This window comes from Herpailurus yagouaroundi, unplaced genomic scaffold (genome assembly GCF_014898765.1).
Source record: "Herpailurus yagouaroundi ecotype Mexico unplaced genomic scaffold, PumYag 28, whole genome shotgun sequence".
Lineage (NCBI taxonomy): Eukaryota > Metazoa > Chordata > Mammalia > Carnivora > Felidae > Herpailurus > Herpailurus yagouaroundi.
The window spans coordinates 82532022-82557027 of record NW_024412376.1 but is presented as its reverse complement, the minus strand read 5'-3'; the positions used below and the strand labels follow the sequence as shown (position 1 = coordinate 82557027).

Sequence of the window (25006 nt, the reverse complement as noted above, 5' to 3'; positions counted from 1 at the left end):
TAAAAAAAAATGGAAGACATACAAAGATGAAGAAAATGTTATTCATAGAAAAAGAAAGCTCTCAATAAAAACTGAAATGGTCCTATTGTTGACCTTAACAAACAAAGACTTCGAAGCAACTCTTATAAACATAGTTAAATTAATAAAAAAAAATATGTTGTTAAGGAGTGAATAAATAGGGAATCTATTGACATTTACAGGACATGACGTGGAAAAAAATTAGAGTACATGTTTGTTTAAGGTGTACATGGAAGGTATACCAAAATAGAACATATGTTGGGCTATTTTAAAAGTTTCAATAAGTTTCAAAACATTTGAAATCTTCAGAGTATGTTCTCTGAACAATTTCAGTCTTTTGAAATCTTATATTCTCTTACTACAACAAAAAGAAATTAGAATTTAAGAAATTAAAAATACCTCTCAAAATAGTTAGGAATTAAGTACATTTCAAAATAACCCATAGGTCAAATAAGAAATCACAAGAAAATATTTCAACCTGAATGAATTATGAAAATACAACATATCAAAATTGTGGAATGTAGCTAAAATAGTACTTAGAGGTAAATTTATGGCTATAAATATAACAGTAGAAAAGAAGAAAAGCTGAAGATCAGTGACATGGGTTTCCACTTCAGGAAACTGGAAAGTGGAAAGCAGAGGTAAGAGGAAAAACTGTGAAGCTCAGATCAAAAATCAATAAAAAAATGAAGGAGTTGAACGATAGAAAAAAATTAACAAAACCAAAAATTAGTTATTTGAAAACATAACTAAAGTTGATAAAACTGACAAAAATGAACTGGAAAAAAGGGAAAGCAAGAGTAACCATATTGGGAAAGTGAAATGAGGCTATCACAACAGATCCTACAGACATTAAAAAGATACTAATGAAATATAATTAACTTTTTATTTTTTTTATTTTTTTTAACGTTTATTTATTTTTGAGACAGAGAGAGACAGAGCATGAACGGGGGAGGGGCAGAGAGAGAGAGAGACACAGAATCTGAAACAGGCTCCAGGCTCTGAGCGGTCAGCACAGAGCCCGACGCAGGGCTCGAACTCACGGACCGTGAGATCATGACCTGAGCCGAAGTCGGACGCTTAACCGACCAAGCCACCCAGGCGCCCCTAATTAACTTTTTAAATGCCAATACATTTAACAACTTAGGCAAAAAGAACAAATTAATTAAAAAACAACACTTACAAAACTAAAAAGAATTACACTTCTCTGAACATATCTTTCAGAACGTACTTTCAGAACTTTGTTAATATTTTACATATTCAATAAAAATGAGTCTGGAAAGGGGGCAAAATGGAATAAGAGCAGAAGAAAATGAACCTACACATATTCCAAATAAAAAACATCCACACTGAAAGGAGACAGAAGAAAAACTAACATAAATATAGAAAATAGTATATTCCAAGGATAAAAATAAAAGAAAAAAATCAATACATAAAAATGTATTCTGTACTCTAGTAAGTAGGCTTATTTCTCTATAGGAGTATAGGGTAGCAATTTCAAAACTGCCAGTTGTATATTCTAAGACTGAGTAAATAAATGTACTATGGATAGTAAGAATCAGATTTCCTATTGTCAAAGAAAGGGGTAACTACTAAAGAAAAAAAGAAGGTTGGAATGAATTCTATGCTTCTAAATTGGAATTGGAGGTAAAAATAACTCCTGGTTACGAATAGATAATATTACAAATAGATATAGAAATATAGTTGTATATACGAACATATACATTTCTTTAGCCCTATCTGCTGAAAAGGCCTAGAAGCAATGACAGCCCAGCACCAATGAGCACCTGTAGCATCTAGATCCTAGTTTACAAAAGCAAATGGCCAGTAAACATGTGAAAATATGCTCAACACCATTAGTTAGGAAAATGCAAATTAAACTAAATATCAATACATAACAAGTATGATGGCTGGAATTTTTAGATATTATTACAATAAAGTGATTAAGACATGGAAAAACTGGATATGCATTTCATACATTGTTAATGGAAGTAGAATGTGGTGTGATGACTTTGGAACAGTTAAATGTGCACCTACCTTATGGCCTAGACAAGCCACTCTTAAGTATTTTTCCAAAAAAAAAAAAATTGAAAACATTATGTGTATCCAGACTTATTCACAAAATTTATAGCAGTTTATAATAGCTAAATCATAAACAATCCTAATGTCTGAGGGAAGAAGACATAATTATACTCTAGTATATTCACACAGTGGAATATTACTCAACAATAGAAAGAAATACCTAGTATTACACACAACATCATGAATGAATCTCACAGATGCTATGCTAAATGAAAGATAATGAAACACAAAGGAATACATTGTATAAGATTCCATTAATCTGAAATTATAGATAAAACTAATCTATATCAATAGAAATCAGATCAGGGTCACTAGAGATAATGGTGGGATGAGGATTGATGTTGGAGGCACAAGAGGATTTTCTGTAGCGATGAAATGTTCTCTATCCTAACCGGGTGATGGGTACATGGGTGTATAGATTTGTCAAAAGTCATCAAAAAAAGTAATTTGTACTATATATACGGAATATTGTTAATCTGAAAAAAGAGTGGAGTAGCTCAGGCAAAAAAACTATCAAAGCATAGTAGCAACACTTTTATTAAGTGTCTAACATACCTAAAATCATAATACCAGACATCAAAAGGAAAATAGACAAACGTAGTCAGAGACATGGTTTCACACTTTGTAGTTGGAGATCAGTATTTGTTTAATCAAACTGTGAGATTTCATAGTTATCTCAAAGACAAGAAGTTGTCAAACAATAGAAAGAAGAAAGTTTAAGATAAATATTGAGCAAAACTCAGTAGAATGTGCTTTTTTCTGTCTTCTAGATAAACTCACCATTGTGCACCATCCAAATGGTAAGTTTTTGGCATTTACTGAAGAATTTCAGACTACAACAAAGCACATGGTAAATCAGTTTCAGTGTTAATGTAAACCTAAAATAATTAGGCAGGCCAGTGCAAAAACTCACATAGATTTTATATGTATATACAAAACCACTTGACATCCAAAATAAATTTGAGGTGATTCTAGAAGAGCAATGTAGAAGCATTGTTAGACAATACAAGAAGCATGTGCTTTGAACTCTGATTGACCTGGCCCTTCACAACTTACCGTTATGGCCTTTGGGAAATCACTTAAGCTCTTTAGGCCTCAGTTTCCCCATGTAAGAAATCTGCCATGGGGAGTTTCTATAAAGGCAGATGATAATATGTGCAAATGGGAGCTGATGCTTGATAAGCGGGAGTTATTGACAGAGTAAATGGAATTGGAGTAACACTTCAAAGGGTGATTCACGTCAGTGTGGTAAGTAGGAATGTATGCAGAAGGTTGGCAAGATCAAGAAGAGCCAGAGGCCAGCTGGGGAGCTCTGACTAATCTAGAAGCAATTGTCTACATTCTGAACCAGAACAGTGACTGTGGGAATGGAGAAGAGCAATAGAACTGAGCCACGTGGCTGACGGGTGGAAACTGGAAAGCCTGTGGTAAAGGCAGGAGGAGCGGTGGCCAATGGGGAGTAGTAGGAACAAGTTTTCATAAGATGGCATACCTTGTGATTGACTGATCGTGGTCAATGGAGAGAAACAAAAAAGAAGAAGGCATCATTTAGTGAGGGTTGTTATTCAAAGGTGTTGGATTGTTTCTGAGCTGAAGCAACTCCTCTCTGTGTCCTGTAGTCAACTATCTGGGCAGGAGAAATTAATAGCATCCTTGCCGAGGGTGCCTTTTCAATATTCCCTTTTTATCTCTTCAGTAGCTTCTCCTTACCCAATATATGCTACTCATAGCATATATTATTTTTTTAAAGTACCGAATAAATGAATCATTAAATATGTGAACAGCTGAAGAAATAGTAACAGAGTTTATATTTCTAGGTAACGAGAGTGCCCGCAATGAAAATATGTTATATAACACACCCTTCCGCAATAAGGTAGGTTGTATTTATGTTAATTTCTATAAAATGCAAAAAAAAAAAAAAAAAAAAACTTCTTTGTTGAGAAAGAATATGAGCCTTCTATCCTGACTATGCTTTGAAACGTTTCAACAAATATGAACAAAATAGGTTACATAAGCGTTTGTGTGCAAATTACTGTATGAACAGTAATTTAAAAGAATTAACTATTTAGAAAAAAGCAAAGAAGGAACTCAAAGGAAAAAGGCACCAAGGCCAAAGTATGGCTGAATTCAACATGTACAGACCAAATAAATCTTAGAGGAATCATGGGTACATCTTTTTTAGCAATAGTAATACGGTAAGTCTATTTGAACCACAATGTATACAGTCCTTAAAGTCTAGCTGTAGGAAAAAATGTAAACCCAAAACATCATTCCTGTAAATATGCGTCACTTCACATGTAGAGTTAACTGAAAATGAATTGCTAAAAATAACGCTAAGCAAAGAGAGCAGCAATTGAAAAACTAGTTCAAGACAATAATGATAACATCCTGACCACCAATTTTTCTTCAAAAATAAAGCGTGTCTTCTAACTATCTACATATGTGATGTCGGAAATGTTCATTGTTACCCAGGGTCATGTGGCTGCTGGAGTCCTTGTTACACTCCAGAATTAGAGCCCATGGTCGTTTCTCACAATGAACCAATTTTAGTTGACCAAATCTCAACAACCCTTTAAGCTCTCCTATGTTTTAAATAAATCATAAGGAATCACCAAAGTCATTTACCCTTAAGAACTGATCGAGTGTTTGCATTTCTGGATCGTCCTGTGGCCCACCAGTGAGCTGCACATCTAATGAGTCTCCAGGGAACAGACTCAGTAGACTCACTGGGCTGTAGCAGAATCATGGGATACTACCTAGGCCTCTGAGTTTATGAAAATATACCTGTCAAACAAAGATCCTTCTACAACATCTGAAGGACTATGCAACCATGGCATATTTTTTAGAACAATATTTGGGGTAAGAGGAGAAGAACACAAATTCCTAGCCCTTAGGCTATTCTCCCTCCAAATAAAATACAACTTGAACTCAAGGACTTTGCTGTAGTTGAGTTTTACAGTTCTTTCCTTTTAAGATAGAGGACTTTTCCCAGTTGCCTCTATAAAGCTATTTCCCTGTGAAAGGCAACCATGACTTTATCATGTTCCTTTGTTTGGCCTTAAAATGGAGAAATGCTAGCTCTGTATCTTTTTTTGTCTTTTTTTTCTTAGCTTCCTACTCGACTCCAAGCTGAAAAGGAATTTGGTTTCTGTTGCAGGAAAGATTACTAAAGAAGGTAAAATATCAGCTATATATTTTTTTTCAGCTATATTTTTCAGAAAGCTTAAGGCAGGCTTATTAGGGACTTGAAGGAACCATTTGTCTAGCAAACAGAATACTTTAAATATTTCATTGTCTTCTGAAAGGATAAACATGTGTATTTTTCAAGCTAAAGGTGATTGTTCCTTAGAAAGATTTATGTATAGGGGTGATTTTATGCTAGCTAATCAATTTCAATTGATGACCCATTATTCACTAATACATTTCCTGTGATCTCACTTTCAGGTTATTATAATGAAACCCAAAAATCTGCAGACACTGTGCTTTCTGTGTGAAGCATGCTTGCATTTGGATCGCCTGCTGTCTTCAGGGAAAATACTATACTACAAAAGCAGAGGCAAACCTCTGGATTTCAGAATTTGTCATTGCCACGATTTATTGGCATTAACCTGCTTCAGATAGGTACATCAAGATTCAAATTGAATGCCATAGAGTGATTGCATTCTTTGACAGTTCTTGCATTTTACAATGCATTTTGCCACTGAAGCAGCTGTTCCCCATTTTGAAAATTAAGGGAAAACAAAAACAGAGAGGTGAAAACTTCTCTGTAGCAAAGATATTGTGCCTGTTTGAAGCACTCACCTGAACAGTTTAGTCCTTACTCCTTACCTACTGTCTTTAGAATGACCATGAAAATACACATTTGTTATAGATATATATGCTTTTTAAGTTGCTGGTCCATTTTCTGAATTTCTGACATTCAAATCTCTAATTATTATTGCTATGTTTTCAGAAACCTTCTCTTACTTAGTGCCTATTTGCATGTAACCTTAAGAATATTATTTCTTAACATTCTATAACTCAAATTAATATACATTTCCACAACCTACATTCTTTAAAAGGCTTACAATTTCAGCAACCTATTTCTTAAAAACAACTTACTAGTGTAGAATAGAATGCAGTGTTACCATTCTGTGATTCCCATGAACGATTCCTGCAAATAAAATGAATGTTTAAAACTGTGTCTGACTTTCCAAAATAAATGCATAATAATTAACCCCTAAATTCTTCTGCTTACCAGTTTTCAGAAGGAAGCCTCCTGAAAAAAAAATTTTAAACTCATTTGATTTCACTGTGTAGTCCCCATAAAGTAAACACACAAACGATTTTGTCTAGCTTCTCAACATTGATGGGAATATCTATTTTAAATGATTCTGCAAAATATTGATCACAGGTTTCTCACGACTATTAACATTCTCAAATAAGCTCAAGGTTTAAAAAATAATACATACATTTGATTCATCCCTAATAGAAGATGCTTTCATCATGACATTTTGAAATCTAGTCCATAGTTTCACATGCAAGCTTTCAAGAAATGGCATGGCGTTCCACACACTGAGCTCCCATTTGTGTGGACTGTCCCACCCAAAGAGTTAAGGAAAGCAGTAGAAAAACTGACTGCTTTTATATAATTTTCCCCATCTCTAAATTCAAATATACGTATTATCTCTAAAGTAAGAACATCTATATAGGCCTGTGACTGATACCTAATAGTTTCACCATTGACTTTATTGTTATTAAAATGTAAAATCCAGTGACAGGTAAAATGTCAACTTTTCTAATTATAAAACAATTAGATTGTCTCTTACCTGACAGTCAGTTAAGGGTGTAAGAGGAAGACGAGGCTTGAATATTATTCAGGTCTTTAACATAGACAGAAATCTAAAATCAGGGCCTCCAAATACTACTCTTATGAACTGGACTAACTTAGAATAAAACCATGCAAAAAGCCCCCTTAATAGCCTTTTTCCCAAGAAACTCTGCCCTTGAAATGTTACCACTTCGTCATCACAAACAGACATGGAAAATAGAACCCTAAAAATAACTGAGGGCTTCCTCATGTTGCCTCTACCATGGCTCCTCCCATCCTTGACTGATTTGAAAGATGGTTAGAGAAGGTTGGAGTTGGGGGATCTGGAGGAAGCCATATCATTACCTGTCGCCCTGGAGGAAGAGATGAAAAGTAGAATACAAGCGTGGAGGAAACTAATCCAAATTTAGGAAAGACCCCAACCGAAAATGCCCCATGGAAGCAGTGTTTTTTCATCTCTGGACTCCATCCCTAATATGTAGAATAGTGTCCATTCACTATGAGCCGCACAATAGAAGCTTTGCATTCATGATAGAAGAGATCAGAGGACAAGACAAAGGAGCAGGGGAATAGACTAGGAAGATGTGAACGTTCCTTGGAGATTTGGGGGCATTTCTCAGAGAGCCCTAACCACTGCTAGAAGGGGAAGACCTACAGGAGAGATCTTTTGAAGATTGTGTGCTGATTCCGGAAGCCTGAGCAGCCAGTAGCTAATATACCTTATCTTTCCCATCATCCCTTTCTTACATCGGGTTGGTTTCCAAGCCATTACTCCTAACTTTTGCCAAAACCCAGCCCCTTCCTCAGGTTCTTAAATTTACCAGAACTCTGTCGTCTAAAGAAATTTGAACTGGCACTGAATATAATCAGAGTTGTATGTTTAATATTAATTCCCTTATTTTCTACCTAGTCAATTCACTAGGATAACAAAGAGGAAGCATGTAGACCAATGGTTCTTAACTGGGAAATTTTGCTTTCCTTGCCCCAGACTTTTGGCAAATCTGGCAGCATTTTCTATTGTCATGGCTATGGAGAAGGTGCTTCTGGCCTCTGGTGTATAGAGACAAGTGATGCTAATTAACATCCTATAATACCCGAGGCAAAGAATATCCAGTCCAAAATATCAGTAGCACCAAGGTTGAGGATCCCTGATCTAGACTAGACAGTAAAATAGGGTTAACACTTAAAAGAGTGTTGTTAAAATAAAAATTTAACTTTATACAGAATTTTCTGAAAATTCTGAAATTAGAAGCCCCTACGATAGTACAAATGAATGTCTTTGTTTTGAATTGCATATGCCTTAAGCTTAAATGGATAATTAAATACTCTGAAGAATGGATGACTCTAATATAATTTCATAAATCAAACATTCAATTAAATAATAGAGACTCCAATTTTTAGAAAATGAGACTATTCTCGGTATTGTTCTAGTAAGTATAACCTTGTAATTTGAGTCATTATTGTATCCTATTTGTACACTAAGTATTTGCTCATCTGAATTCCTTCTTGTTTCCTATAATGCTATGGGGTCTGATTTTAACAATTTGGACCTACCTGAATTTTACTGCCTCCTGCTTTTCTAAATGGGTAAATATTTAGGAGAGAGGTCAGCACCATGACCTGATCTACTAGGTCCCAGCTGATTGGCTCAGAGCAGGTATAAGGCCTTACTTGTAGCTCTTTGTGTAGCTGTACTTGCCAGCCATCTTGTTGGCCTACCTTATTTTGTGGGGCTGACCTTTAAAGGCAGGGACTACCATATAAAAAGGTAAGATTCTCAATATAATTGACCTCAAATTTGTAAATTACAGCATATGATTTTCTCAACATTTTTATCTTCAAAATGCAGACAATGCTTCTAATATAATTTCCTGGTTATTAAATGACATCAGATATTTATATAAGCAGTGCAGTACTTCATTCAAGAGCATGGGCTTTGAGGGAAGACTGACCTAGTTTGAATATTGGCTGAGCTATGTCCTACCTGTGCAAAACCAAGCCAGTTTTCAGTCTCTTGAGCCCCATTTAATCATTGGTAAGTGGAGGTTATAATACCAATGTTAGCACAGATTGTCTGAAAATTAAATGGAAGGAGATCATTTAATTAATTTATCATCCAAGAGGGCAGTTTTGATGGTAAAATGGAGTAGCATTAATGATTACGATAGAAAAGCAGGTATAAACTGGGTCTACTCCAAGCATAAACTGGAATATGTGGGCAGTCTACTTAAATAAGATGTAAATGTTTAGAACATTTTGGCTAGGAGTAAATAATCAGTGAAAATGGCTTGCAAGAAAATAATCCTCTGTGAAATGTGAATACTGTGTGATACACTAGGCTGGCTTGTTATTAAGCATACTCTTCCAGCATATGACTAAAATCTATATCATTATTTAAAAAAACCAGTAACTACAAAGTGTGGAATGACCACCTGGATCACCCAGAAAGATCAAAAGCCTTGAGGTGGAAAAATCCTTCAAAATCCTGTAAAATACTACAGCAGTGCTTCCCAAGTTGTATTAAAAAGAACTCAGGGATACTGCATTAAAAAGGGGCTCTGTGACCAAGTGACATTAGAAAGTTCTGTGTATTTTAGTCCTTTTTAGAATAGCATATTAGACTATTAGACATCCAAGTACTGAAGACTAAGTAATCCTGCAATAAAATCTATATAGTTTGAAAAATACTGACTTACATTTCATGTAGATGGAAGCTGGCCTCATTTTCCACATAATGGGAAAGAAAAACTGGCTGACGGATGCCTACAATGATGTGTTTAGATGGAGCCTGAAACTTGGGTTTAATGGGAAAGATCAAGATCAATTAATGATGTTTGCCATGGATAATGGTAATCGGAGGGGGGTGGTGAGGAGAGTGGTGGCATGCGTGATACTTCCTTGGCATTCAGGATTTGCATTTGGATAGCATAAAGCAAAATATTACATTCTGACATCTTCAAGTGACAAAAGTCAATTTCAGTCAGAATGAAGATCACTTGTCTTTAAAGGAATGAGTTAGTAGACATGTCTCTGAGTAGAACACTGTAATTTCTGCATAATTCTTTGCATGTCTTCAAATCAACATCAAGCTTGGTTCCACAAAGAATTGGCGCAAGGCCATTTGGAGATGTTGTGCATTTAAATGTAGCAAACACTGAAGCAATATCTGTGTCCATGGAAACTAGTGGGATAGTTTTGCTCAGAGAGCCTTTTTGCCCTGTTTAGCAATAAGTGACACTGAGAGAGACAAATTAGCTCTCAGCAAATGAACCAACAATCTCTTATGGATGGTCTCCTTCGTTTCTCAGGGTGTGGATGGACATGCTATACCAACTATGATAAAGGTGATAAACTTTTGCCCCCAGCACTTTCTCTTTTCTTTATTTGAGCAAAACAGACACAGAGATCCCAGGAAGTATGAACCGATGCTGCTTTCGCATTCATGCCTGGCACTTACTGAAAGCATCTACAGTTACACTAAGGAGCCTTAAGGATCCTCACAAAACATTGACAATTTGTCACAATGTTGTACAATGAGGCCTTCTATAATTCAGACATGGCAAGTCATGCCCAATACTTCACAGGTCCTCTGTGTCAGCAGATTTGGGAAATCCCAGCAGATAACCTGTCCTTAACATTGACATTGAAGGACATAGGACTCTTACTCACGATCACCATATGTTCTCCTCACCCTGGCTTCTATCTACTGTGGTACCTTGACTATGATGTTTTTATTTTATTTTATTTTATTTTATTTTATTTTATTTTATTTTGGTAAGAACACTTAACATGAGAAGCAAGAATAGCCTTCAAGATAAAGAACATACCTCATGCAAAGACCCCAAGATCAGAATGAACCGCACATTTTCTGAAAATGGAAATATCACTTCTATCTTCTGAATTGTGTCCACCCAAAAATTCATGTCGACATCTTAATCCCCAGTACTTCAGAATGTGACCACATTTGAAGAAGTCTTTGTAGAAGTATTTAAGTTAAAATGAGGTCCTAAACCAATATGACTAGTGTTCTTTTAAGAAGACGAAATTTGGACACAGACATGTACAGATGAAAAATGATGTAAAGACGTGGGGAGATGATGACCATCTAACAAGCCAAGGAGAGAGGCCTGGAACAGATCTTTTCCTGAAGGCATTCGGAAGAAACCAACCTTGCTGGGCAACTTAATCTCCAATTTGTAGCCTCCAGAACTGTGAGAAAATACATTTCTATTATTTAAGCCATCCAATCTGTACACTTTGTTATGGAAGCCCTGGCAAATTAATAGAGTCAGTGTGGTCAGGGTGTAGTGGATAAGGGTGAGAGAATGAGATGCGTTTGTAGAGGTAAGTAGGAGAAACATCATGAAAGAAGTTTGAATTTTATTCTAAGTACACTGAGAAGCCATTCAAATGTTTTAAGCAGAAAAATTCACTCTGCAAAACAGACAATGGGTTGCAGAGAGCAAGAGTATTGACAAGGTGACCAGGCAGGGGGGTTGTGAGGGATTCACAAGATGATGGTGGCTTGGACTAGAGCGATAACTGAGGTGAGAGAGGAGGCAGATTTTAGACATATTTTGGTGATAGAGTCAACAACACTTGCAGATGGGTTTGATGTAGGGGTAAGATAAAAGAATATGGGGAATGCCTGAATTTCTGGCTTGAACAATTTGGTAGAGGAAAGTATTTGCCACGATGGAGAAGACAGAAGGATAGATTTGATGGGTTGTATGACATTGGACAAGGTAATTAACCTAATTCTGAGTTTCTCATGGGTAATATGGAGCAAATAGTAATGCTGTTTCATTGGGTAATTGTGAAAATTAAAAAATTATGCTTATGGAACACCTAAAACTTAGTAAATACTCGATAAACATTGAATTAGCAGTTATCTTGAAATGTTATCTTGAAATGCAACAAGCAATTAGGTAAAATTGGATTCAGTGTCACCAAGGACATTATAATTGAGGTGGTAATATATACAGAAGATAATATTTTATTTAAAAATAAATTTCAGAGGCGCCTGGGTGGCGCAGTTGGTTGAGCGTCCGACTTCAGCCAGGTCACAATCTCGCAGTCCGTGAGTTCGAGCCCCGCGTCAGGCTCTGGGCTGATGGCTCAGAGCCTGGAGCCTGTTTCCGATTCTGTGTCTCCCTCTCTCTCTCTGCCCCTCCCCCGTTCATGCTCTGTCTCTCTCTGTCCCAAAAATAAATAAACGTTGAAAATAAATAAATAAATAAATAAATAAAAATAAAAATAAATTTCAGATTATATGTCTAAAGCCCTTTAATCCATGGGGACCTGTGTCATATTCTGACGAAGTTAAACTTTAGACACTTGTGAAGTTGCCTGTGAATGTAGAATAGTTTGAAGAAGGTTTTTGTTACCTTCCTAAAAAACTAAAGGAGGCTATATGAATCTTCAAAATAGACTAAGTGTGCTAGATGTGGACTTAGCATCCCTTTTCATCCCCTTCTATGAATACCCCTATATTAAGGGAGCTGGAAGGCAAACTACGCATTTATCAGGCTCCCCAGCAAGAAGGGGCTACATGTGATATACATTCCACCAATGAGATGGTGTCTTGCGAGATCTGGAAGATGGAGGTGAGAGAGAGTGCTCCTCCTCCTGCTGTGGAGGCTGGCTGGTAGAGTAGATTCATGTTGGTGTCTGTGGCCAGTAGGATCCTCATCTGAGGCTCTGTTCACCAGCTCCGGGAGCCTGAGGCAAGTATAGTGGCATCAGTGATGGTAATGGGCACAAGCTGCTTCCTGACCACCAGGTTTTAGCTACAGTCATGTTAACCAGAACCAACTTCTCTTAGCTCTCTGAAAGATCTTATAAACTCTTAATTCCCTGTATTAAATTTCTTTTTGACTGAACTATCTAGAATGGTTCCTGACTGGAACCATTATGCATCTCTGACTGGTACATTGAGTCTTATCAAGAATCTACTTTAACTCAGTTTTTCTCTAATAAGAAGTTTATCTGATAACGTCTTTCTTAACCAAAATATTTTAATCTATTTACCTAGCTGCTCAATTCTAATTTCAAACACCCAGTTCACATTTCAGGTGCTTATTTGATGTTTTTAAATGAATAAATGTTATCAGGTCACCTTCTGGGTTACCCGATTCATAAAATAATAACATTCTTCCTGGCAAAAGTCCAACTTTCCAGCCAATCTAATATAGGATTCATCAAATTCCTCATAGATCTATAACCAATATAAAATCCTTTTGAGCTTTATATGATCTAAGCATAGACATAATAACACAGCATTATTTTAGGTAACTTAAATGTCAGTATTACCACAGGTGCAACCAAAGCTTTATTCATGTAATACCTACTTAGAGAATTGAGATTCTCTTTAAGTTGTTCTTCAACAATATTTAGTTAAATAAAATGACCCTCATTAAACTCATTTTTCATCAAAGCCTAAAAATACCAAATTACAAATTCAGGAAGACTTTCACTTACATCTATAATCAAGGCACCAGCATTAAATTATTCATTAATTCTTCTTTTGTTAGTTCTCTTCTTCAAATAAAAATTTTAAATTATGTTGAATATGATTATTTCCTCTTTAAATATGTTCCATCCTCATTGTTAATAATCCTATAATCTGACTTAACCATACTTTAAAGGTCCAGATTGCAGAAAAACAAACTTTAGAACACTGGTACCATGTGAAACATTTATCAGATCTGTAGCTTTCTCAGTTTTGAAATACAGTGGATACACAGAAGGAAACAAATGGGAGGAGTTGATGAATTGAATACTACTGATGGGCGACCCAGTTAGTTTGCGTACCAGTATCATTTGCTCAGATCTATTTCCTTCCTAGATTGTGAGGCTGAGCAGAATAAAGCACCAGCCTGACACCAGCCCTTAGGACAGAGTCTTGTCTATTGGATGTGGTGGCCCCCGGAGGAAGCTCAAGACAGCCTTCTGACCTATTCTGTTCATCTTGGAATTAGACACTAAAGTTTTCTTCAGACCAAGGGCCATTATAGGTTTGCTGAAGAAACAATAGACAGCTGAGAATAAGCTCTTCTTGAAATGATGCTAGTTACCTGGCAGTGGCTGAGCACCATGGCTTGATGTCCCCTGAGGAAAGGGCATGGGTTACCCCCCGAGGAAAGGGTTACAAGAAAAGTAGACACGAATCATTTGGTACAACATTTTTACATCTTTGCTTTCCACAGACAGGGGAAGGATTATATTGGGCCGTGTGTTCAGCATCCTTTATTAGAAATACACTGAACTTTCACCTTTAAAATGTGTCCATTCTTCTTCCTTAGCCAGCAATCCCATCCTCATGATAGCATTCACCCCTCCTAAAGCATCTCTCTAGTTATTTGGGGGACACTCATGATAATACATTGCATGTGCTTCTGCTGTGCCTGCTGCTAGTGGCTTTGTGAAGACACTGCTCCTGCTAAGATGACTGCCACCCACAGGTGACCCACTTGATTCTCAGCCAGAATTTCATGGGGATAAAAGAAGATGCCCTTGCTCCAATTTGATGTAGCTTTTGATCACCTGAAACCAGAAGATTCTCTATTTTTACGTAAGGTTTTCCCATGATTTTTATAAACATGGTAACTTCAACTGCTATGAAAAACCAAGTCCCTTAGGGAGTCAGATACCACCCTTTCCTTCCATCGTCCTCACGTAGGTGGATGCCCTGTTACCATTTTTTCCTCTCAAAATCTGTACCTTCTAATTCCTCGTTTTAAGCTTACATGTGTTTGTCACTGGTATTCCTTCTAGTACTGATAAGCTGATGGGTAACTTAGAAGACAAAGCCCAATCTTGCTTTTTTATGAGTTCGAGCCTCTTTTTAATCCCTGAGAAGTTGATTATTTTAATTTGGTGCCATAGACTGTACCTTCCTGCAGCAAACATTTGTCATATTTGGTGCCAGTATCTGAATCCCCCTTCCCTCTTCCTACTGGCACTGCCATCATTCTTTTGAGAAAATTCCCAGTTGACTATAGTTTTAACAAGAAAGCGATTCCAACTTACTCCCACCACAGCCTCCCACGTCCTAAGCTGAGGGTGGCAGATTCTTCCTCACTTCACTCTGGCACAGTCAGTTTTCTAAATTCAATCATCAGACATTTATTCCTGAGATGCTGATTCAATGGTTGAAGTCCAATTAATCATGGTGTGGGGCAGACTAGAGGTCAGACCTTCCTGTGGCATGACCTTGGCTGCAATTCTGCCTGATCCTCCCCCAGAAGACCCCTGATTCCCATCCATTCTCCTAGCTCAGTCCGCCAGTTTCCCATTTATTATGTCACTCCCCAGTATCTTCACAATAAATTCCCAGGGTTGTTTCTGTATTTTAACTAATACTCTAGATTGGAGAAATCAAAACACTGAGGTTTCTGGATTGAATGTATCCCCCTAAAAGGTATGAAGTCCTAACTCTTAGTACCTATGAATGTGACTTTATTTGAAAAGGGTCTTTGGAGTCATCAAGACAAGATGAAGTCATACTGGAGTAGGGCAGGCCCTTAGTCCAATATGCATTGTGTCCTTATAGAAAAGGAGAGAGACACACACAAGGAGAGAAAACCATGGAAAGACACAGACACATGAGAGAAGAGTGTCACTGAAGTGCTGTGGCTGCAAACCAAGGGACACCTAGGATAGGCAGAGCCAAGGAAGGGTATTCCCTAGAGATTTCAGAGGGAGCATGGCCCTGGAAACATCCTGATTTCATACTTCTTGGCTTCATAATTATGATACAGTACATTTCTGTCTTTTTTAAGCCCCCAGTTTGTGGTACTTTGTTACAGCAGGCCTAGAAAATGCATAATTTAAATTCTTACTAATGACAATTATACACCATTAGTTATACTGTTTGCTCAAGAAACTCATTGTCTGTGACACAGAAGTCCTTTCCTGGATAACTGGTCATACAATATTTTTCACTTACCCAACCCCAAATTTTGCAGATAATAAGCATATAAAAGAAGAATCCAATTCATATACTACATGCAAATGAACAGAAGGCATTAGGAAGAGCAGGATTACCCTAAGAACTTAAGTATCTTCTGTTTTATTCTCCTCTCCTCAACACTTTTCTCATCTTGTTACCTACTCACAAATAAAATGCGGGACGCATATCATAAACCGGGACACTTTCTGAATACTTTATACATATTTACCAAAAGAAAATAACTCAAGTCCTTGACAAGCCAAGAGTTAGATACCATATAGTAACACAGGAGTTTTAGGAGATCTAGACTGTCATCACGACAACACTATCACCAACCCTGAAACATATATAAATAAGGAAAGCAGGTGTGATATTTCTTCATTACTATTCGTATTCAGCATACTGTGAATGATTAAGACCAGTAAAATGATGGGGCGCCTGGGTGGCGCAGTCGGTTGAGCATCCGACTTCAGCCAGGTCACGATCTCGCGGTCCGTGAGTTCGAGCCCCACGTCGGGCTCTGGGCTGATGGCTCAGAGCCTGGAGCCTGTTTCTGATTCTGTGTCTCCCTCTCTCTCTCTGCCCCTCCCCCGTTCATGCTCTGTCTCTCTCTGTCCCAAAAATAAATAAACGTTGGGAAAAAAAATTAAAAAAAAAAAAAAGACCAGTAAAATGGAAGCATATTACAACAGAAAGGACATAGGGATAATTGCTAAAATGAGGATGTCCAGAAGGAGCTTAAATACTATGTGCAACTGTCTTACCAGTTGACCAGACAATACTATAATTAAAGTGGGCAATGACTAGATTTTCAAACTTTTTTGAAGCTTTGTTATACTTTATTTGACAATGTCCAATTTGCCTGCAGAATACTAAGCAAACAAAAGTGAGTGTTATAGGTATTATGTTGGCATTTTTGATACCAGGATTTTCATTATATATTAGCTCCTTGCTCATTTCAAAATTCCTCGAATTTCTTTCTGATACTGTTATTTGATTTAGAAACCGGATAAAAGCAGCTGAAAGCATTTTTTGGTCTTAAATTAGAGTTGGCCATGACAAATGTTCCTACAAGAATATAGGATGAATCCCACACATTTATCACAGCATCTGGGCCATGTTTGTTTCTGTAGGACACAGGAGAGGGTAGGAAGAATTCTTATGTTGGTAAACTGGAAGTCTAAGAATTACACTTGCCATCTGGGACTGCTTTGATGAGAATACTGGCCTGTTCTTTCCACTTAATTACCAAAATGAAGTATCGTCATGCAAAGACAATGATCTTGGTGATCGAGACTCAAGTACAACCAGTAAAACTAAATACTTTCATTTAAATGTGCTTGTATTTATTTACTGTAACATTTAACAAGCTTCTCCAGTTCTTTAGAACAAAATTCATCCGCCCATTTACCCTATACAAACAAGAAGAAGTTACATAAACCCAACATAATTAAAGCAATTTATATAGGGCATAAACTTCATGATGTTTTACAGTCAACTTGTAAGTAAAGAAGGCAACTAACAGAAATAACTTCTCCCAGCAAAAACACTTATGTGGTTTGCAGAGTTCCAAAATACCAATCTTTAAATATGTACTATTTCACCAAAGTGCCAAAAGAAGAATAGCAAACTAAATAGAGCAAAATATGGCCTCAATTTAAAGATTTGGTAAGGAACTAAAATGAAGACCTAGTTTTATACCTGCTGTTATAAAGGATCAACTTACTTTCTCCAGCATTATAATTTCATTAACTCCATTAGGGAGTGCAATTTCAAATGAAAAACTTAGGTTCACCTAAAACTATTGGACAATTAACTCAATGGTAATACTTCCAGTATTAAATCTACTGAGTTCCAGAAATATTCAAACTTTTCCACTGCAGAATCTCCCCTTTTTTGTAATAGAAATAGCATATTTTTAAGGCCAGATGGCCAACTAAGAAACCTGATAAGTGGCTGCCTGAGGTCCTAATCAGAACAAGGACTCAAGCGCTGCCCCATAGGGAAATAGCACCGTATCAGGTTTCTTCCTATTAGCCAAGTATCTGAGTAAACCCTAGCACAGAGACCCAAACTCACAGTCCTATACTGAGCAGATGTCCATCAGTGATTTTTCAGGGAATGTGCTGGTCCCAAAACTTGCTCTTGTAGAATTGTTACAATGGTAAACATTTGCCCTGGGCACCATCTTGACACAATTCTTTGGCAAGAGTTTCACTGGAGCTGTGTAGAGAACAGATAGGTATGATTTGTGTCTAATAGTCTTAGTGGTAGCCTAACTGGAACAATATGAACAAAAATTAGTAGTAGCCACAACTAATTTTCTGATCTGTATCCCAAAATAGAATAACCAACTGCCTTTTAGAACTCAGTCTCAAAAAATTTTATTAGCTGTACTCTCTCTTATACGAATTGTAAGGACACTAATCATCTTAAACATTCACAATAATTTATTTTAACCCCAAAATTTTCATCTTTGGAAAGCAGCTTTACCTCTGTGGAAGGGACAGGCCAGGTCATTTGAAAGAACCCCTTAGCCAAGGGTGCACACAAGCACATCCAGATTTGATTCCAGGATAAAGGATGGAAGGCCTGGCTTTTGTGGACACGAGATGAAACTCTAGAGGAACTGCATTGGATGGGAGCCATTTTCAAAGCAGCCACCTCAAAGTCAGCTTTTTAATCTCTAGTCTTCAAACCACCTATAATATGCATCTTTTTTTTTAATCTAGAAAGGTGTCATTTCAATGCTAAAAGCTGTTTTCCTGATACCTCTTCACAGTTCTTCCCTCTCAAAATGAAAATATTCTGTCCTGATGAGCGCTGAGAGGAAGAAGTGAGCAAAACCCAGGAGTCACTTCAGGGCAATTTATTTCTGCCTTGCCAATTGGTTTACCAATTCACCACTTTTTAGAAGCAGATGAAATGCTGCAGGTGTCTGCAGGCTGAGCATCCCTCTCAGACGTGCTGGCCCTATGGTGTGCTTGGGTTTAGAGCTGAGTCAGAGATCTCAGATGCTTCCTCCTGATGGGAATATATTAGAATTGGAATGTTGCTATTACCATCTTGGGAAGGAGAACCAGGCTTATGGAGAGAAAAGCTATCTATCTTCTTCCTACCCAGAGCCAGCTTTCACACCCTTCTGTCCTTTCAAATAGGCTGGAGGTTGTGTGTGGGGGGGGGGGGGGGGGGCGCACTTCCTAAAAAACTCTTCTTGATCTTAGAGAGAAAGATGGACTTACTTGGTAAACAGTGTGTGACACACTGTGAGGAAAAGATTTAGGAAATGTGCTAGCAAAAAAAAAAAAAATATATATATATATATATATATATATATATATATATATATATGTCAGAAATAGCACTTATTTTGCACAGCCTCAGCTGTGGGGCGGAGATCAGTCACGACTCTCAGACACATTTTGCTTAAGTCACACATCTTATGGAAACAGACAGCCCAAATGAGCAGAGCGATTTGGGTACAGATGCCAATTTCAGAAAAATAAATGGATGAGGTTTAATGAAATATTTGCTAAAACTCTCAGGCCTCAGTGGAAGAACTTAGTCTAAAACTAGCCAAAACGCAGGACATATAAAACATAGTGACAGTGTGACAGGCACAGAGGTGCACTGCTCAGGTGGCCCTTCAAGAGAACGGGCTGCAAAGAGCTGATGAGCTGACAACATCACATCTGCCCTCTGCAGGAGCCACTTCCACACTCGGAGGTCCCGCCCCTCCTGGCTGCTCCCAGCCAATAGCTGAGCCTGGCGGGGAAACTGGACCAGCGAATTCTGCCCAACGCAGGACTGCTGTAAAGGACAACTTCTGCTTTGGGTAGCCCATCAACCTCACTGAGACTTTCTGGGAGTGACACTGCAGTCTTTGACTCTTCCCAACCTACTCATTCTTCCTTCTTCCTCTCTTTCCACCTGGGTGGGGGTATGCAGTACATTCTAAATCCTCTTCCTACCTCTTTATCTTTCATAGCACCCTCCCCCAGCACCGGTAAATCTCTTGCATTTCTAATTTTATCACAGTATTGTTAACCGTAAAAATAAAACTGTCAGCTATTTTAGCAGCAAAAAAAAAAAAAAAAAAGCGGGGGGGGTTATTTGGGAATAGCAGGGAATTGCAATGCAGGACAAGCAAGCTAGGGCAAAACGACAGGCACCCTAGGGAACAAATGAGAGGATAGCTATTTTATAGAGGAAAAGGGAAGGCCGGGAGGAGCTGTTATAAACACAAAGTCCATTGGAGTAAACTGGAAGTTCAAAGTATGGTGACTTTTCATTGGCTGAGTTGTGACAGTCTCTCATTGGCTGGACTGTTGCTGAGAGAGGAGAAAAACTCCTGCTGGGGTGGTCTCTTCTTGTTGGGATCTGCTGCTGACAATGAGGGGTAGGGTGTGAGAGTTCTCCCTGCTGGCCTCTCAACTCTATTTTAAGTGAGGCTTCCTTTTATTAAATTTCACACCATCCACTTACCAGAGACCTGAACTGAGGCCAACAACTATGCAAATTAGTACAGTTCTGGTTTATCTTGCTGGGAGATGAAAATGTAACAGAATGCTAACCATGGAGAGAACAAATCACCTCCTCTCTCCTCTACTGAAGCATATACCATTTCCAAAGTCTAACTTCTTTTGTAGTGTTGCTTTTTTCCATAACTATTTCAAATAGAATCTTTACTTTTCCTGCTTTTCCTACAGTATCCATTGCCCCATATTTCTGTCTAGTTCAAAGTAAAATATGTTCTATTGATATTGATACAGAAGTTACATGGATAGGGAGAAAATAGGCTTTTTCTAATGGACTTTGGCATTGTCCAAGAATAGGTATTCCTCAAGAATAGCTATTCACACTAGATACTCATAAGTCTAAACTGTCATGCTTTCTGTTTTTCAGTACCTGGTAAGTGAGATAAGTGCACATTTTAAAGCTAATTTAACCTAAATAGCCTTGGTTTCAGGAGTATGTAATGCCCCAAAGCTTACAATTCATTTGATCACAACTATCGAATAAAATCAGCATTAAGACTCACCCAAGATTGTAAATTTGCTACAGGAAAGAACTTCTGGAGACAGTTCCATAGTTCTTTAGGAATGATTTTTCAAGTTTCCATTCATTCCAGTTTGTCTACATCACCAACCTCCCTTTCCTGTATGGTTCATGACTCTAAATTATCCATTTGCATCACTTTCATACAAACTCTTATTTTCTTTGTAAACAGAGAGGATGGAACCTGTAAGCTAATCAATCTCCCCATGATGCTGTAGAAACTGCGAATGGATTTTTATTAGAGGGCAGAGTGGGAGGAGAGAGAGAAAAGAAAGTGCCTGCTCCATCCCCTGAGTGCCATCTGCATTCGAGGGCACAGACAGTGCCCACCCGGAGAGCACTTCTGCCCACAGATGAGCCCACACACTGCACCACTGACAGCTGTGTGAGGAAGAAATACTAAAACTGAGAAAAACATGGAACTCACTTTAAGACTGCACATATTGGTCATTAGAAGATGCAGAATAAGCCCCACAGGAACAGAAATATGAGGCTCATTTTAAGTTTTAAAATCAGCTACTAACTCCTCTAGCAAAAATGAGAGAGTTTTTCTTTTTTAAAGCCCATATAATCTCTAATTCCCAATCTGTTCAGAGACTTACCTCCCTTTACAAACTAACAAAAAATAGATATGCAATCAACCTCTGAAACACAGCATCAGAGGTAGAAATTACTGCTTTCGAGTTTCTTTGCAAAATCAACACCTTAAATCAGATGCAAGAAGGCAAGTCACCTTCTTCACCCTGGAAGAGAGGAGAAAAGACAAGACACTGTCTGGAGTTGAGATGAGAAATCCCACTTTTTCTGACTCTCAAGTGGGCAGGGCATCACTAGCAGGTAAATGAAAAGCCTGAAGGAAATGGATAGAAGAAAGTGGGGGTGGGAAGAGGAAGAAAGGATATAGGAAAGGAAAACTTGTGTAAGTAAAACCCATGCTTGTTTTCTACTGCCAGAATGACATAAAAACCATTGAGACCATGTGGAGTAACTACATTACTTATGAAATGAATCTGCCATTCTAACAACCTGTAACATACTTATCTGTGATTTGAAAATTTTAAACTACCTACCTTTATTTTGATCGTTATGTTACCTAGTTGTTATTTCTTCAGGAGATTGTTGAAACATATACCAGAAAGGTATTATCTTCATCTTGGGGGCAGTGGGGAAGATCCAGAAATAAAGTCAGTGTGTTAAGTCCTTATTCTGAGTCAACAGCAGATCTGCCAAGAAGGACTCAGAACTACCTCTTGTTAGACTCGGACATAGCAATAGGATCACAGAATAGAGAGACAAACATTAGTGACAATCATAAGCTACTTTGTTAATAGAGCAGTTTTGCCCAGTGTATTGCCTCAACGCTTCATGCAAATTGGCTCCTGGTAGCTGTCCCTCCTATTCATTAGCTCTATTTGGACACCAGCAGTGGATACAGTTAGTTTCCAGCTAAGATCTCTGTAACCTAAGTACAGAGATGAATATTGATGAAAAGCTAAGAGTCCTATAGGAATCATTGTTGCCATTGTTTGTTTTTTTCTAAATATAAGCATACCAGAGGTAAAAACTATCCTGTTCACCAAACTTGACTCTATGCTTGTTGACAATAAAATGGGCTGCTTTCTAGGAAAATAATGCAGGATAAGATGGTGAACAATCATTTTCCACTGGGGAGAATTAAAGGCATAGTTTGGTCAGTCATATGGTATCTTCCCACCTTCTTCATTAAGCCCTAACTCTTACTACCTATAACCTGGTCAAATTCTCCTTTGATGTAAGTTGTGGTTACATCCTTAAAGAGATCTGAATTTGCGAATACCACAAGAGTCATTATCAAGCATTCAATAAATAATTTTAAGCACCAGTGATGCCAAATCTACCAACCATCAACAGAAGACTGGAAGGACACATTTATGTTAACTAGATTGCAGACCTCGGACCCTTTTCCAAATTATCATGGCCCAAGAGCAAAAATTGATTTGTCAAAGTAATTGTTAACCATTTGAATTATCCAAACAATTATTAACTAATAATTACCTGAATTATTTGATAATTATTAACAACATTATTAGCAGTTGTAGTTTATCATCCCAAATTCTCTATATTCCAAACGAAAGAGGTTTCAGCAAAGAAGTATCACGAAAGAATGATACACAACCATACACCTTAAGAAACAGATCACCAAAATTGGGACATTTGATGCATGAACAAAACCTAAGTACAGAAAGAACCTTAAAGACAAGCCCTGTCCACTTCACATTTCTGCCTCACTCTTGTTCCCTGGAGAATCTTCCATGTTCATCACTTGTTATAAAGTCAAGTGTTTCAAAAAAAAGGAAGGAAGGAAGGAAGGAAGGAAGGAAGGAAGGAAGGAAGGAAGGAAGGGAGGAAGGAAGGAAGGAAGGGAGGAAAGTCAAAAGTCAAGTGCTTCAAGTATATTTTTCTAAGACCTGCTGTTCTAGAACCACTTTGTACTTTCGACCTTTTGTTTATGGAGTCTCTAGACTGAAAAGTAAAAAGGTTTTATTCTTGATTTTAATGGAGTTGAAACTTTGAATATGAGAATAGAATGTACTTTTCCTCTTCCTCTTATGTTTTCATAATTGGTGACCTGAAAACAAAATAGGAATTGTGACACATTCATAAGACAAGTTGATATATTGAGTCCAGAATCCTTACTATAAACCCAAGGTGATAAATTACAAAAAAACAATATTGGCAGGTTTGTTAAATAGATACCTGATAGAAGTCAACTTTAAATTATTCTACTCATTAAGTAATTCAATTGGAATTCACTACTAGTCTAATATCCTACATTTGTGCATAAAATATGCTACTCAGGTAAAGCAAATGTAGTGCATTTCCTGATGCAAGTGTGAAATATGTCTAGAATTTTATTTTGCCTATTTATTTATGTATTCAATATGTGTTTATTGAGAAGCTACTGTGTGCCAGGCACTATTCTAGGATTTCGTACACAGTAGTGGAACAAACTGACAAATCCCTTGCCTTTACCAATCTTTACATTCTCCTAGGAGGAGACAGACAATAAAAGAATACCTACTTAAAAACTTTATGCCAAATGGATGTAAGAGCTATGTATGTAAGAACATCAAGTATGCTTGAAGTGATGTGAGTGAGGGAGTGAGTGTAGAAAAGTTGTCAGAGACACATCCAAAAAACAAATTACCAAGAACCCTAGAAGCCATGATATTAGGAATAACATAATAATTAAGGCTATATGTTTTAGAAGAAGGCCACACAAAGCAAATGTCCATTGGCACCTTTGGCTGCTATGGTGATCAATGGTCCCTGTACTTCAAGAGTACTTCAAGGGAAGGGAAAGGTCAGGAGAAGGAACATGTTTGGACTCATGGTAGAATACATCTTCCTCACTGCTGTGACAAGTAACTGCTTTCATTATTAGGAAAGGTGTGTTTACCTCATTATTGGGAGAGGCTGACACATTTTCCCTACATGCTGGAATCTTGTCTTACTGAGTTCAGTCCTCTGGGGCTTTTTCTACTAAGCTAGCAAACTGGTCCTCTCTCTCAACAGAATTTTACAAATCTACTCAGCACAGGTTGAAATCACCAGTTCTGTATTCCTAATCAGTATCTCATTTCTGCATATTACAGACAACCACGTCATAATGGTGCCAGAATTATGCCATTGGTTAAAGTAAAAAGTGCAGTGAAATCCCCTTCTTACATGATGAGTTCAGATAATGATTTAGAATCCAGGCTGAATGAGGGAGAAGAAAATGTGGTTCCTTACTCTATAATACTTCTCAGGCTCTGGTCCTTTCTTCTGCAGGTGACCACTGCTTCTCAATCTAATTTGGATCACAAAATCATCTTCCTCATAAATCTACCGTGGAAAACTTCAGTGACAACATTAAATGCACATGAACTACAATAACACACACTTCACCAGTGACCGAGAAATGTCATCTACAAAGTACTTAAAATATGGGCTTTTGCTAATGGAAAATAAGAATTTGTTCCATACCTGGTCCGTTACATATATTAAATTGAAAAAGAACCTAAGACCACTGATTTGCCCAGCTGATTGAGAAAGCTAGTACA

The 25006-nt window shown here is 37.5% G+C and overlaps 1 protein-coding gene across 1 annotated transcript in view; it reads left to right on the top strand.

Annotated features, from left to right (window-relative positions):
* Positions 1–6283, top strand: part of BANK1 (B cell scaffold protein with ankyrin repeats 1) — a 315691-nt gene extending 309408 nt beyond the window's left edge. Inside the window, exons 14-17 of the mRNA XM_040477430.1 lie at positions 2871–2900; positions 3918–3973; positions 5258–5275; positions 5545–6283. Of these exons, the coding sequence (XP_040333364.1) occupies positions 2871–2900; positions 3918–3973; positions 5258–5275; positions 5545–5721 (281 nt within the window). The 3' untranslated portion in view covers positions 5722–6283. The remainder of the gene's footprint in view (positions 1–2870; positions 2901–3917; positions 3974–5257; positions 5276–5544) is intronic.
* Positions 6284–25006: the final 18723 nt, after the last annotated feature.